The 15,958-nt window shown below is 42.2% G+C and overlaps 1 protein-coding gene across 6 annotated transcripts in view; it reads right to left on the bottom strand.

Annotated features, from left to right (window-relative positions):
• Positions 1-6,877: 6,877 nt before the first annotated feature.
• tfeb (transcription factor EB) overlaps positions 6,878-15,958 on the bottom strand; it is a 130,044-nt gene continuing 120,963 nt past the window's right edge. For all 6 annotated transcript variants that reach the window (XM_064968584.1, XM_064968587.1, XM_064968585.1 and 3 more), the window contains 3 exons: positions 10,334-10,409; positions 9,913-10,060; positions 6,878-9,745 (listed from right to left, as the gene is read on the bottom strand). In XM_064968584.1, coding sequence (XP_064824656.1) covers positions 9,206-9,745; positions 9,913-10,060; positions 10,334-10,409 — 764 coding nt within the window. In that variant the 3' untranslated portion in view covers positions 6,878-9,205. The remainder of the gene's footprint in view (positions 9,746-9,912; positions 10,061-10,333; positions 10,410-15,958) is intronic.

Genomic DNA, 15,958 nt, shown 5'->3' with positions numbered 1-15,958 from the left:
GAGGGTGAGGCCTTCCCTGTTCTCGCATCCAGGGGCTAAATTAGCTCAATCAGCCCCCTTTCACCTCCCCTCACTGGGCCTGGAGCTGAGTGACATACTCGTCCCCTGGGAGGCGCTGGACTCATAGACATAGAGTAGAGCCCAGCGACAGATAGATAGATAGGCCTACAGATAGATACTGACAGAGACAGATAAGACTGAGAGGGAGAGAGGAAATGAGGAATGGAAGGAGGAAAATGAATGAAAGGGAGGAGAATGGGAGTGGCATGAAAGCTCCAGAGGTAGAGAGAGAATGTGGGGCAGAGGGGGAGGCTGAGTGAGAGAGAGAAAAAACATGAATTCAGCCTAATCTGATACTGGGGATATTCCCAGCCCTGAATGGTGCTCCTTGTTTTCTATTTATTGAACAAGTAAAAGAATCTCTGATTGATTTTCATCATCATCCCAGTCTCTCCTTCTTCCCCTTTCACTCTCTTCTGTTATTCATCTATGGAGCCCAGCAGTGGCCAGAGAGGGCTGTGCTGCTGCCAAGCCCAGGTCAGGGCCTGACTGTGGGGAGAGGAGGCGAACAGGCTCCCTGCTCTGTTAATCAAGGTGTGTGTGTGTTGTGGGGGGGGGGGGTGTTCTAAGGAAGCCATTTCAGCTCTACAGGGATTTATTAGACTGGGGAGTGCATTAGCATCATAAAGACCTGGGAGAATAGGGCTTTGGATGGCCGGTGTACGCCAGCCACACACACTCTGGAGCATGTGTGTGTTGGAGGAATCGGATTGCTGTGATTTAAGCCCATAAAGAATGTTAAACGGCAAATATGGATCACCCCATGGCAGCACTGGACCTAATGAATCAGGAGAGGGAGGAGAAGAGGGGTAGAAGGAGGGTGGAGGGTTCGGAGAGATCTGCTACTGTACTGACTGATGACCACTAATGAATGACAGCACACGCACACTGGGAAAGCTACACACACACGACAACGCTGAAAACCACACTCTACGCACAGACATGCACGCACACCCACAACCTCAAGGTTTTCCAATATTCTGTGACCCACCCACCTACTGTATAAACCAGATAACATTATTCATTACCCATTTTCTTTCCTGTGACCCAGCAGGAATGAGTCATGACATTGTAGGTCCCAAACCACTTAATGGTAACGTTGGATTACCACACTATCAACTGTGTGACTTTGTGTGTGTGCTAAAATATCAAGTATATACTCACCCAGATTTGGGAGTAATGATGGATCAGGGTTTTGACAGAGGACAGACAGACCACACCATGTGCTGAGGAGAAGGGGGTGTTGAGGGTTGGCTCAGACCAATGGGAGGGTGGGAAAACCACTGGCTCACAACTAAAGGGAACACTAGGCCCAATAATAACTGCAGACAAAACATTGGCCTCAAACCTAACTCATTCACATCTCAAAGTTTCACAAATACAAGACCATTGACATTGATGGATGATTTGCACAAATAAACACGCCCCAACCGTAATATTGGCTTTCCTAATACATTGTGGTTGTTGGCTTTTTTACACAGAGGCCAAGACAAACCAAAGATTGCAGGCCCTTTTCAATCTTTCTTTCTCTCTGTTCCCGTGTTGTTTTCAGATTAACTAATAATTATTGTAAATCTGTACCGGTGCTACTGTGTGTGTGTGTGTGTGTGTGTGTATGAAAGACGTGGTGAGTGAGCCATCGTGAAATTACAGCACTCATTATCCTCCCTCCCTCATCCTATTTTAAGCCTCTCTTCATAGGGGATAAACTGCCCTAATAAAATGGTATTTAAAAATAGGTTAATTGCATTGCAGCTCTATTCCTGTGATTGTTATGGAGAATAATGAGATGAGAGCTGTGGGGAGAGGGGGAGAGGGGTAGAGAGAGAAAGAGAAAGACAGAAGGGGACAATGTGGAGGGTCTCAACCTGGAGTTTGGTGGTTCTCTGCCTCTCCCTGGTGGACAGAAATAAGAACAGCAGTGTTAGTGTCAGGTCCAGGGGAGAACTTACTGCCCCTTCTCATTGAAGCCCTGAAGTTCAAGGCTGAGCACGGTACTGCAGGCATTGTTTGCAGAAAACAGGATCCCCCATTATAGAAGGGGTAAATGGCAATATTTGTGTAAATAAACACACATTTTGAAGCATTCCTGGTACCAATAATTTATTCTATTACACAAGATGTATGCCTTTGAACCAATTATTATAATTTTTTAAATCGCACACAGAAGAGGTTAAGGATAATTTAGTAGCTAATGGCAGCCTGCAGTAACCCGGTTGGGCCCTCAACTTGAGATCCTCAATGAGAGGAAAAACACTGAGCTAGCTTGCAATATCACTTCCTGGAGTAGCTCAAACTGTGCATCGTATGTCTACATAAATCTCCCACATGACGCCATCTTAACCAACTTCCTTGGCTTCAAATGCGCTATTGAGTCTTCACATAGGAATGAATGAAGTCTCAAGTGATCAATGGCTTTCGTCCTCCCTTCGGCAAATCTGAGCAGAACCCTATCCTCCTGATTCCTGCTTACAAGTAAAAACTCAAAGCAGGAACTACCAGTGACACAATCAACGCAGAAGTGGTCAGATTAAGTAGATGCTAAACTACAGAACTGTTTCACTAGCACAGACTGGAACATGTTCTGGGATTCATCCGATAATATTGAGTTCACCACATCTGTTACCGGCTTCATTATTAAGTGCATCGACGACGAAGTCCCCCACAGTGACCGTACGTACGTACAGTACCAGTCAAACGTTTGGACACACCTACTCATTCAAGGTTTTTTTTTTTTACTATTTTCAACATTGTAAAATAATAGTGAAAACATCAAAACTACAAAATAACACATATGGAATCATGTAGTAACCAAAAAAGTGTTAAACTAATCAAACTACATTTAATATTTGAGATTCTTCAAAGTAGCCACCCATTGCCTTGATAACAGCTTTGCAAACGCTGGTGTGGCTTTTTAAAAGTTGATTGTGGAATTTCTTTCCTTCTTAATGTGTTTGAGCCAATCAGTTGTGTTGTGACAAGTTAAGGGTGGTATACAGAAGATGGTCTTTTACTAAATAGGGCTAAGTCCATATTATAGCAAGAACAGCTAAAATAAGCAAAGAGAAATGACAGTCCATCATTACTTAAGTCAATCCTGAAAATGTAAAAAACTTTGAAAGTTTCTTCAAGTGCAGTCGCAAAAACGATCTAGCGCTATGATGAAACTGTCTCTCATGAGGACCGCCACAGGAAAGGAAGACCCAGAGTTACCCCTTCTGCAGAGGATAAGTTCATTAGTTAACTGCACCTCCGATTGCAGCCCAAATAAATTCTTCACAGACTTCAATTAACAGACATCTCAACATCAACTGTTCAGAGGAGACTGTGTGAATCAGGCCTTCATGGTCGAATTTCTGCAACAACAAAAAAAAAACTAAAAGTTCACCAATAATAATAAGAGACTTGCTTGGGCCAAGAAACATGAGCAATGGACATTAGACCGGTGGAAATCGGTTGTTTGGTCTGAAGAGTTCAAATTTGAGATTTTTGGTTCCAGCCTCTGTGTCTTTGTGAGACGCAGAGTAGGTGAACGGATGATCCCTGCATGTGTGGTTCTCACCGTGAAGCATGGAGGAGGAGCGATGGCGCTTTGCTGATGACACTGATTTATTTAGAATTCAAGGCACACTTAACCAGCATAGCTTCCACAAAATTCTGAAGCAATACGCCATCCCACCTGGTTTGCACTTTGTGTGACTATCATTTGTTTTTCAACAGGACAATGACCCAAAACACACCTCCAGGCTGTGTACGGGCTATTTGACCAAGAAGGAAAGTGATGGTGCTGCATCAGATTACCTGGCCTCCACAATCACCCGACCTCAATGTATTGAGATGGTTTAGGATGAGTTGGACCACAGAGTGAAGGAAAAGCAAACAACAAGTGCTCAGCATATGTGGGAACTCCTTCAAGACTGTTGGAAAAGCATTCCTTATGAAGCTGGTTGAGAGAATGCCAAGAGTGTGAAAAAGCTGTTATCAAAGCAAAGGCTGGGTATTTTGAAGAACCAAAAATACATTTTGATTTGTTGAACACGTTTTTGGTAATAATTCCATGTGTTATTTCACAGTTTTGATGTCTTCACTATTAATACACAATGTAGAAAATAGTAAAAAAAATAAAGAAAAACCCTTGAATGAGTAGGTGTGTCCACACTTTTGACTGGTAGTGTATATATACATCGACCAGAAGCCATGGATTACAGGCAGAATCTGTACTGAGCTAAAGGCTAGAGCTGCCAATTTCAAGGAGTGGGACACTAATCCGGACACTTATAAGAAATCCCGCTATGATCTCAAACAAGCCATCAAACAGGAAAAGCATCAATACAGGATGCTACTACGTCAGCTCTGACACTCGTTGGATGTGGCAGGGCTTGCAAACTATCGCCGATTACAAAGGGAAACCCAGCCATGAGCTGCCCAGTGACGCGAGCCTACCAGGCTAGCTATATGCCTTCTATGCTCGGAAGACTGTGTGATCTTGCTCCCCGTAGCCAATGTGAGTATGACCTTTAAACAGGCTAACATTCACAAGGCCGCAGTATTAGACCGATTACCCAGGACGCGTATTCAGAGTATGCACTGAGCTGCTGGCTAGTGTCCTTACTGACATTTTCAAACTCTCCCTGACCCAGTCTGTAATATCAACATGTTTCAAGCAGACCACCATAGTCCCTGTGCCCTGTACCAAGGTAACCTGTCTAAATGACTATCGTCCATTAGCATTCACATCTGTAGCCATGAAATGCTGGTCACAGCTCACATCATCCTATATAGCCTGGACACACTCCAATTCGAATCCTGCCCCAACAGATCCACAGATGACGCAATCTCTATTGCACTCCACATTGCCCTTTTCCACAAGAAGAACATATATGTGAGAATGCTGTTCATTGACTAGAGTTCAACACCATAGTGCCCTCAGAGCTCATCACTAAGCAGGGCCCTGGGACTGAACACCTCCTTCTGCAACTGGATCCTGACGGGCCGGCCCCAGGTGTTGAGGTTAAGTAACACATCCGCCACGCTGACCCATAACCCATGGGAGCACGCTTAGTCCCCTCCTCTTCACTCACGACTTCATGGCCATGCACGACTCAAACACCATCATTAAAATTGTGGATGACACGGCGGTGGTAGGCCTGATCACACATCACGATGAGACAGCCTATAGGGAAAAGGTCAGTGAACTGTCAGTGTGGTGCCAGGACAAGAACCTCTCCCTCATCGTCAGCAAGGAAAAAAGGAGCTGATCGTGGACTACATGAAACAGAGGGCCGAGCACGCCCCCATCCACACCGACAGGGCTGTAGTGGAGCGGGTCAAGAGAATCAAGTTCCTCGGTGTCCAAATAAAGCAACACAGTCGTGAACAAGGCCCGACAACGCCTCTTCCCCCTCAGGAGGCTGAAAAGATTTGGTATGGGCCCGAAGATCCTCAAAAAGTTATACAGCTGCACCATTGAGAGCATCTTGACTGGCTGTATCCCTGCTAGGTATGGCAACTGCTTGGCATCCGTCCACAAGGCGCTAGATGGTAGTGTGTACGGCCCAGTACATGGGGCCAAGCTCCCTGCCATCCAGGACCTCTATACCAGGCGGTGTCAGAGGAAGGCCCCAAAAATGGTCAAATACTCCAGCCACCAAAGTCATATGTTCTCTCTGCTACTGAACAGCCAGCGGTAATGATGCACCAAGTGTAGAACCAACAGGACCCTGAACAGCGTCTACCCTGAAGCCGTAATATGCTAAAGAGTTAACCAAATAGCGTCCCAGACTATCTCTTTTGACTCATGACATATACTGCTGCTATGGTTTATTATTCTCTCCTATTGCCTAGTCACTTTACCCCTACCTATATGTACATACACTATATATATACAAAAGGTATGTGGACACTCCTTCAAATTAGTGGATTTGGCTATTTCAATTACCTCGTACCTGCACATCGACTTGGTACTGATATACTGTATATAGCCAAGTTACCGTTATGATTTGTGCATTTATTCCTTTTCTTCTCTCTGCATGGTTGAGAAGGGCCTGTAAGTAAGCATTTCAGTTGGTCTACAGAAGCATGTGACAAATACAATGACAGTATGATTAAGTTGTCTTGAGACACATGCACACATCCTCATAGCACTCTTCATCTGCATGCATCAGGACACAATGTGTCTCTTCGGATGGTGTTAAGGTTTCCTTGGTATTACTAAAAGGTGCCCAAGGGTTGATTTCAGGCCCAGTATTTTTTACTAGCTATATAAACAATATTTGTTTGTAAGAAATTTTAATCCCCCATTTTATGTGGACGATGTTTTGTATTCCTCTCCCTTCTGTTGACAAGGCTCTTTCAGAATTACAAATCAGCTTTTTTTGCTTTGCAGGTGTCCATTGGATGGATTAGACTATTTCTGTTTATAAAGCGCTCTTGCACAAATTTTACTTCATTGTTAACCTACAGACATACGAGCTACTAGACCCAGTGTCAGAGATGGCTGACTCTGGAGATCCCTTTTGTCTCCTGAGTTAAGTACACCTGCATTTTGGTTTTTTGCACCTTTGTTTTGGTGCATCTAGGACAGTTCAGACAGCTGGTTGATGACCTTTTTACTAAGGAATGTGTTAGTGTTTTGTAAGTTGGTTTTCTAAAATTAGGTTGTAAATATTGTATATTTGTATTGCTTTGCAATTGTAAATATTGAGAATTCGGATAATTGTGTACATGCAGGGAACCCTTGTAAATAAGGCTTTTGGTGTCAATGGGATTTCCCTGTTTAAATAACTAAAATAAAATCATCTCAAACACAAAACAACACTCAGACTTTGGTAAAACATTTTATATCCAAAGCAAAACCAGAATGCCAGTTTCCCTTGCCCAGTCAGCCAGTTTCAGTCCCATACAGTGACATGGGGGAGGGGGACAGTCAAAGAGGGGACAACACGCCACATTATCTGCAGACAAGCTCTTTGGCGTGTCGGCTGGACAATAAAAACAAAAATAAAACATTTGATTAGGATAAAGGCAAACTCTGGCAGACAGAGAGAGAGAGAAAGTCAGGTCTGTTCAAGGTTAGCCAACGGATCTCCTCAATGGTATTTCTGAGTACCATTAGAAGGTAGTTATCTCCACGGAAATCAAGACCATGAAGGGAAATACCCTTCTCTTGTGGTATTTGGGTTTGGCTGGGGACCAGTACTACAGGCCATCTTCACATTCACAAAAAGCACAATTAAAACAGAATAAAATCAAATAAATCACCTCTCAACAGTCTCTGGTTCCAAATTCTATAGGTTAGAAAAGAGAAACCAATCCCAATCAATATAAAAATGGCATAATATAATTGTACATGTTCTCAGGTGAAATTTGAACAGTTCTTCACACAAAGAAAAGTATAGAATATGTCTCCCCACTGGTCGTACACGTTCACACTAGTGGCTTAAATACTTTCATATTTAGATGGCTGTTAGAGGAAAAAGGTACTTTTGGAATAAAATCAAATAAAAAAGGACAAATACATTTAAGTGGCTTAGTGGCATAAAACATATGAAATAAAACTAATTTCATAAATTATTTCATGTACAAAGTCAATAAAATATAGGTTCCAGTGCTTTGGGAGATAAAATAAAACCAACTATAAACAAGAATACAAACAAATACCTTTTAAATCATCATGTTTCTTCCTTTTTTCTTTACTGATCACAAGCCATATCAAATCAAAGTGTTACCCCTAGTCCCTCATCCAAACTCATTTGTTACCTGTTAGTTTATTCATGTATTGTACGGCCGGAGTTTGGTTTCTACAGGGTTGGTTTGGTTTGTACCTGGTGAGTGTGTGTAGTTTTATCTGGCTGACCCAAAGCTGGCAGTTCTACAAGCACAAACCGGGTGAGGTACTGAAGTCTCGCTCAAAGTGTTGATTTGAACACAGCCTAATGGCACACTGCTTTGTGTGTGTGTTAGGCTGGTGCTGTGTTTTTACAGTGCGGAATACGACACTACAGACCAATCTATTTGACTGCTCCTCTATCTCCTAACTACAACAGGGATCATCAACTAGATTCAGCTGCGGGCCATTTTTTTCTTGAGCGGATGGTCAGGGGGCCAGAACATAATTACAAAGATTTTGTAGACTGCAAGAAGCCCAAACAGATATCAAAACATAATTTCAAACCTTTCTTACACGATCACATCTATTACGCGTGGGAATACATTTATTTTACTACCCCTAAAATCACTTGGAGCTGATTTTCTGGCACTTAACAGTCTTTTATGTAAACAATCATAAAAAAAAAGTGTCTCGGAAAACTTGCGGGGCCAAATAAATCACCAGTGGGCATAATTTGTAGCGCAGGCCGCCAGTTGGGGAACCCTGCACTACAATATACTAAAACACAACCCACTCCTTCACTCTCCACACTCTCCACCCAGATAGAATGAGGCTTCAGGTGGCAAACACAAGGCACGTTGGCAGGTTAAGGACTGGGCTACAGAAGATCCTGAGTCGCTACGTGGAATTACTTACACTGTGGAGCGACATAACCTCTTCAATTGCTACACTATTTCACAATGCAAGGCCAATCCATCTCTCCTCAACATTCACACAGGGGTCAGAGGTCATGGAGTAGACACACAGGAGATGACAGTACCATAGAGGTCATGGCAGTGTGTTTTACAGAAGAAGGGTGTGTGTGTGTGTGTGTGTGTGTGTGTGTTAAACCGTTGGCAGTCCCTCACATATTTCCCTTCAAATAACAGGGGCCCTTCTGTGTTTGAGTGAACAAGAAGCTGTCTGTGCTCGTTGTGGATCATTTAGAGGTGCTCTGATATTTACAGTGGTAGGGAACAACTATTGCAATCCGAAACATGGGTTTGGTTATAATGCTGTTGAATGTGAGTGTTAAGGGTGTGCATCCATGAGAATTTTGAGTGTGTGTGTTTAAGTATGTCTCAGTGTGTGTACAGTGTCTACGCGAGTGCTTACACTGTATGTGAGGGCGTCTGGAGTGCATATGTAGCAGGGTTGAGGAACAGAGCAAAAGCATATATCACAGTATATCAGTGCTCGTTGGGTGTATGTCCATTGGGTGTTCTGTATGTACCATATGTGTCTGTGTGTGTGTGTCTGTCTGTGTGTACACTCCCTCTACAGTATATCTGTGTCCTCTATGCTGAAGCTGGATCTGCGGCTGGAGTCAACCGAGGCCTCAGGGGACATGGCAGAGAGCAGAGGGTCTCCACCCAGAGGAGACAGGGGCTCGTCCATCATCAGGAAGCCCAGGTCGCCTCTCCTTCCCTGGGTGCCCAGGAGGCCAAGCTCCCCTAGCCCTGACAAGCCCTCCGGGTAGCCAGGAACCCCGTCACACAAGTCCAGCGACTGGGCAAAGTCAAAGGGCTGAGAGCTGCCCACAGCTGGGTACTGGAGGGGAAGTTGGGGCTGGAGATGAGGGGGGAGAGGAGGCAGCTGTCTGGGCTGGCCCTGCTGGGGCTGAATGTGGTGGGACTGGGGGTGGTGGAGGTGTTGTTGGCCCTGGGAAAGAGCTTGGTGCTGGGCCTGCTGCTGCTGCTGGAGCTTCTCCTCAGGGCTGGTCTCCTGTTTAATGTAGGAACCCATCAGGTCCCCAGAACCCATCCCAGAGGGAGAGGAGCTGGGGAGGCCGTGCAGACGAGCCTGCATCTCCAACTCCTACAAACACAGAGAGGAGGAAGAAGAGAGGGTAAAGAGAGGGAGAGATGATTAAATACAGATGACTGCATGGCACAGCATTCTAGAGCTCATACTGTACATGCTCTTTACCTCAATGGTTGTATGTGTGACCGAGTGTGTTGCATGAATGAATGTGTGTGTGTTACCTCGATGCGCAGCCACAGCTGTTTGTTGGCCATCTCCATCCTCTTGAAGTTGTTCTCTACCTCTCTGGTCCTCTGCATGTCCTTCTGCATACGCTTGATGTACTCTACGGATGCCCTCAGAATAGTGCCCTTATTCCAGCGCACGTCCCTATAGAACATTATAGAAGAACACCTTTCCCAGTGAGCACTAGATGTTGAAAATACGTCTTTTCAATGTCTTCGCAACCAAAAATATGTCTTTTCAACGTCTTTTGCTCATACGGTTAGAAGGATCACATTTCTTTCTCATGAGTATAGTTCAGTTGGCCAAACAAGAAGCAGGACACATAAGAATACATCTTCTGCTAAAACATATACAAAAAGTCTACATATCTCAGACATAGAACAACAAATATTAAGATGGTGAAGTGAGGTGACTTACAGGTCGTTGGTTTTGGGGATCATGCCGCCCAGCTCTTTAATGCGGTCGTTGATGTTGAACCTCCTCCTCCTCTCAACTAAACCACAGGAAAAGAGGGAACGATGAAAGGAGGTGAAGAGAACATGGGAAAACGTGTTGCAACAATGGCATTTGGAATTTCATGTGAGGCAGTCCACCTTCAATAACTCAATAACATGAACACAAAGGCACACACACACACTGATGTGACTATACACTCTGGCTGTTATTGCTGACTACACTAAAGACAGTGTAGATGAGTGGTTGTCAGCTTGGAGGTTAGAGACAGACAGATACAGAGAGAGACAGATGAGGAAGTCAGATTCCAGCTCTAGGCAGATGACCTTGTCCTACTGTCAACAATAGAGAAAGGTCTACAAAAACAACTTAACATTTTTTGGGAATACAGCATCAACTGGGCAATCAATATCAACTTTTAAAAAATGTGATTTTCCAGAAAAAGGCCAGGAATCAGAGGATCAGACAGTCCTTCAAATGAGGAAATACCATGGTTGAACATACCCAAATGGTGCAACTACCTGGGACAAACAATCTTTGCCTCTGGGGGATTTTTTCTGGAAGTGAAAGCACTAAAGAAAAAGCCTGCAATGTATTTAACTGAATAAAAATAAACAAATATTCATATCCAAATCTGGTGCAAAATATTCAATAGTACAATTTGACCAATTGCACTATATTGGAAGCGAGGTTTGGAGTGAAACCTGTAATTACAAGTACAAGCATTGTACTAAATATCCATTATCCTAAATATCCAAAAGAAAAGTACCAACTAATGCATGCAGAGCGTAACACGGACGATTCCCTTTCAATGTAAATATAAAGGACCCGAGAGAGAGACCGACCGAGAGAGAGACAGACAGAGACCGACCGAGAGAGACAGACAAGAGACCGACCGAGAGAGAGACCGACAGAGACCGACCGACAGAGAGACCGACAGAGAGACAGAGACCGAGAGAGAATTGAATTGAAAAAGCGTGTGCGAGCAAGGAGGCCTTCAAACCTGACTCAGTTACAGTGCCTTGCAAAAGGTGGCGCTACAAAGTATTAACTTAAGGGGGCTGAATAATTTTGCACGCTCAATTTTTCAGTTTTTGATTTGTTAACAAAGTTTGAAATATCCAATAAATTTCATTCCACTTCATGATTGTGTCCCACTTGTTGTTGATTCTTCACAAAAAAATACAGTTTTATATCTTTATGTTTGAAGCCTGAAATGTGGCAAAAGGTCGCAAAGTTCAAGGGGGCCGAATACTTTCGCAAGGCACTGTACATCAGCTCTGTCAGGAGAAATGGGCCACAATTCACACAACCTATTGTGTGAAACTTGTGGAAGGCTACCCGAAACGTTTGACCTACCGTAAGTTAAACAATTTAAAGGCAATGCTACCAAATACTAATTGATTTTATGTAAACTTCTGACCCACTGGGAATGTGATGAAAGAAATAAAAGCTGAAATAAATCTCTACTATTATTCTGACATTTCACATTCTTAAAATAAAGTGGTGATCCTAACCGACCTAAAACAGGGAATTTGTACTAGGATTAAATGTTAGGAATTGTGAAAAACTGAGTTTAAATGTATTTGGCTAAGGTGTATGTAAACTTCCAAATTCAACCGTATATCACCCCTCAGAATCCCCATATTACTCAAAGGAGATCTTCCCCACCCTTGAGGAAGACACGTGCCAATTCCAGGCCCAGGGAAATGTGCTCATCTGTGGGGACACAAATGCGCACACAGGAACACTACCTGATCTTAACGACCACACGAGGGGACAGCTTTATTACAGGCCATTCTGTTTCTAACTGTCTCAATCTCCCCATAGAAACAACAGTGACAGCACCGTCAACAAAAACAGAAGGGATCTGTTGTAGCTCTGTAGAAGCCTGGGTCTGTACTTTGTCAATGGTAGGTTACAGGGGAGTCATTGGGGAGATTTACCTACTGCTCACCTCTTGGCCACAGCACAGTAGACTATATGATTACAGACATTGACCTTTTCTCTCTCAGCTCATTCACTGTCAACCCACTAACACCTCTGTCTGATCACAGCCAAATTACTTTGTTCCTCAAAAGAACAGACATGGAAACAACCACACATTCACAGCCCAGTAATCTGTACAACATCAGAAATTAATACAGATGGGCCCAAAACAGCACAGAAGAATACCAGAAAGCAACCTGTAACCAAAATATCCAGACACTCTTAGATAACTTTCTGGATACCACATTTACTTAGAGTAAAGAAAGCATCAATCTAGCAGTAAAAAACATCAACTATATATTCAGGCAAATGGCAAAAGAAGCACAATTGAAATTGATAAAAAACAAACCAAAAAAGACCACACGACAACTGGTTTGATGCAGATTGTAAAATTATAAGGAAAAAACTTAGAACACTATCCAACCAAAAGCAAAGAGACCCAAATAATGGTGAATTACATATTTATTACTGCACATTAAAGCACAGTGCAACAGCAAGCAGCTGACACTAAGTGAGGAGTCCATAAACACAAAATTTCTGGCAAAATTTGATTTATTATTTTTTAATCGAAAGAGGAATTAGCGACACAAAATGGTGACGTATGGACAACCCATTTTAAAACTCTACAACACCGTTCAAACTGACACAAACGCAGAAAAACACCAAATTCATTAGAAGTTGAATGGATTAGAAAAAGCTGTAAAGGACAATCAAAATCCATTGGTCTCCCCAATTACTGACCTGGAACTCTAAGAAACTTCAGGTCCTCAAATTATTATTATTATTTTTTTTTTAAAGCATGCAGACCTAATGACATCCAAAATGAAATGCTCAAACTCAGTGCAGAATTTCAATTGGCTATTTTAAAATTGTTTAATTTTATCCTGAGTGTAGGTTATTTCTAGAGGTCGACCGATTCTGATTTTTCAACGCCGATAAAGATACCGATTATTGGAGGACCAAAAAAGCCAATACCGATTAATCGATTTTTTAATTTGTAATAATGACAATTACAACAATAGTGAATTAACACTTATTTTAACTTAATATAAAACATCAATAAAATCAATTTAGCCTCAAATAAATAATGAAACATGTTCAATTTGGTTTAAATAATGCAAAAACAAAGTTTTGGAGAAGAAAGTAAAAGTGCAATATGTGCCATGTAAAAAAGCTAACGTTTAAGTTCCTTGCTCAGAACATGAGAACATATGAAAGTTGGTGGTTCCTTTTAACATGCGACTTCAATATTCCAAGGTAAGAGGTTTTAGGTTGTAGTTAATATAGGAATTATAGGACTATTTCTCTCTATACCATTGGTATTTCATATACCTTTGACTATTGGATGTTCTTCTAGGCACTACAGTATTGCCAGTGTAACAGTATAGCTCCCGTCCCCCTCCTCGCCCCTACCTGGGCGCGAACCAGGAACACAACAGCCACACTCGAAGCATCGTTACCCATCGCTCCACAAAAGCAGCGGCCCTTGCAGCGTAAGGGGAATAACTACTCCAAATCTAAAAGCGAGTGACGTTTGAAACAGTATTAGCGCACACCCAGCTAACTAGCTAGCCATTTCACATTGGTTACACCAGCCATTAGGCTGATAGGCTTGAAGTCATAAACAGCGCTGTGCTTGCGACGAGCTGCTGGTAAAATGCACGAAAGTGCTGTTTGAATGAATGATTACGGGCCTGCTGCTGTTCAGTCAGACTGCTCTATCAAATCATAGACTTAATTATAACATAATAACACACAGAAATACGAGCCTTTGGTCATTAATATGATCGAATCCAGAAACGATAATTTCGAAAACAAAACGTTTATTATTTCAGTGAAATACGGAACCGTTCCGTATTTTATCTAACGCGTGGTATCCCTAAATCTAAATATTCTTGTTACATTACACAACCTTCAATGTATGTCATAATTACGTAAAATTCTGGCAAATTAGTTCGCAATGAGCCAGGCAGCCCAAACTGTTGAATATACCCTGACTCTGTGTGCAATGAACACAAGAGAAATGACAATTTCACCTGGTTAATATTGCCTGCTAAACTGGATTAGTAGTTATAACTAGTGATTATGATTGATTGTTTTTTACAAGATAAGTTCAATGCTAGGTAGAAATGTACCTTGGCTTCTACTGTATTCGTGTAACAGGCAGGCTACTCGTGGAGTGCAATGGTTAGAGCGTTGGACTAGTTAACTGTGCGGTTGCAAGATTGAAATGCCTGAGCTGACAAGGTGAAAATCTGTCGTTCTGCCCCTGAACAAGGCAGTTAACCCACAGTTCCTAGGCAGTCATTGAAAATAAGAATGTGTTCTTAACTGACTTGCCTAGTTAAATAAAAAGGTATATAATTTAAAAATAAAAAAATAATAATCGGCGTCCAAAAATACCGATTGCCGATTGTTATGAAAACTTGAAATCGGCCCTAATTAATCGGCCATTCCGATTAATTGGTTGACCTCTAGTTATTTCCCTGATATCTGGAATCAAGGACTCATAACCATAATCTTTAAGAACGGAGACAAATTTGACCCTAACAATTCAAGATATTTGTGTGAACAGTAACCTGGGGAAGGTTTTCTGTAGTATTATAAATGTAAGAGTTCTAAACTTCCTTAATAAGGCACAATGTCTTGAGTAAAATCTAAATTGGATTTATACTAAAACATTGCACAACTGATCGTATTTACACCTTACACACCCTGATAGATGAACATCTCCACCAAAATAATAATAAAACATACGCTTGCTTTATCGACTTACAAAAAGCATTTGATTCTATTTGGCAAACAGGACTGCTCTACAAAGTTATTGAAAGTGGTGTAGGGGTAAAACTTATGACATATTTAAATCAATGTATACTGGTAATACGTGCAGCATTAAAATTGGCAAGAAAATAACAGAATTCTTTAACCAGGGATGGGGCCTTCGCCAGGGTTGCAATCTGAGCCCTGCACTCTTCAATATTTACATCAACGAATTGGTCAATATTCTAGAAAAATCCTCAGCCCCTGGTGTTAGTCTCCACAATTCAGAGGTTAATTGCCTACTCTTCGCAGATGACCTATGCCTGCTGTCACCCACAGAACATGGCCTACAGCAGAGCCTGGACCTGCTAGAGCAGTACTGCCAGACCTGGGCCCTGGTAGTAAACCCCAAAAATACTAAAACAATGATTTTCCAGAGAAGATCCAGATCTCAGGGAATTAGACCAAAGTTCTCAATTGGTACAAAATATATAGAGTACTGCCCACACTACAATTACTAAGGTTTAAAAATAAGCTCAACTGGACACCTTAATGAGGCAGTGAATGTACTGAGAGAGAAAGCATGCAGAGCATTCTACACCATTAAAAACAAATTCAAATTGAAATATCTATTAAAATTTGGCTAAAACTAATTGAATGTGTCATTGAACCAATTGCACTTTATGGCAGCGAGGTGTGGGGTCCACTTGGAAAACAAGATTTTGTCAAATGGGACAAACACCCCATTGAAACCCTGCATGCAGAGTTCTGTAAGATTCTCCTACATGCCCAGAGGAAAACTACAAACAATGCATGCAGGGCAGAATTAGGCCAATATCC

The sequence above is a fragment of the Oncorhynchus masou genome, chromosome 6 (assembly GCF_036934945.1).
Source record: "Oncorhynchus masou masou isolate Uvic2021 chromosome 6, UVic_Omas_1.1, whole genome shotgun sequence".
Lineage (NCBI taxonomy): Eukaryota > Metazoa > Chordata > Actinopteri > Salmoniformes > Salmonidae > Oncorhynchus > Oncorhynchus masou.
Note: the sequence above shows the minus strand (reverse complement) of the source record. Positions and strands in the feature narration are given on the sequence as shown.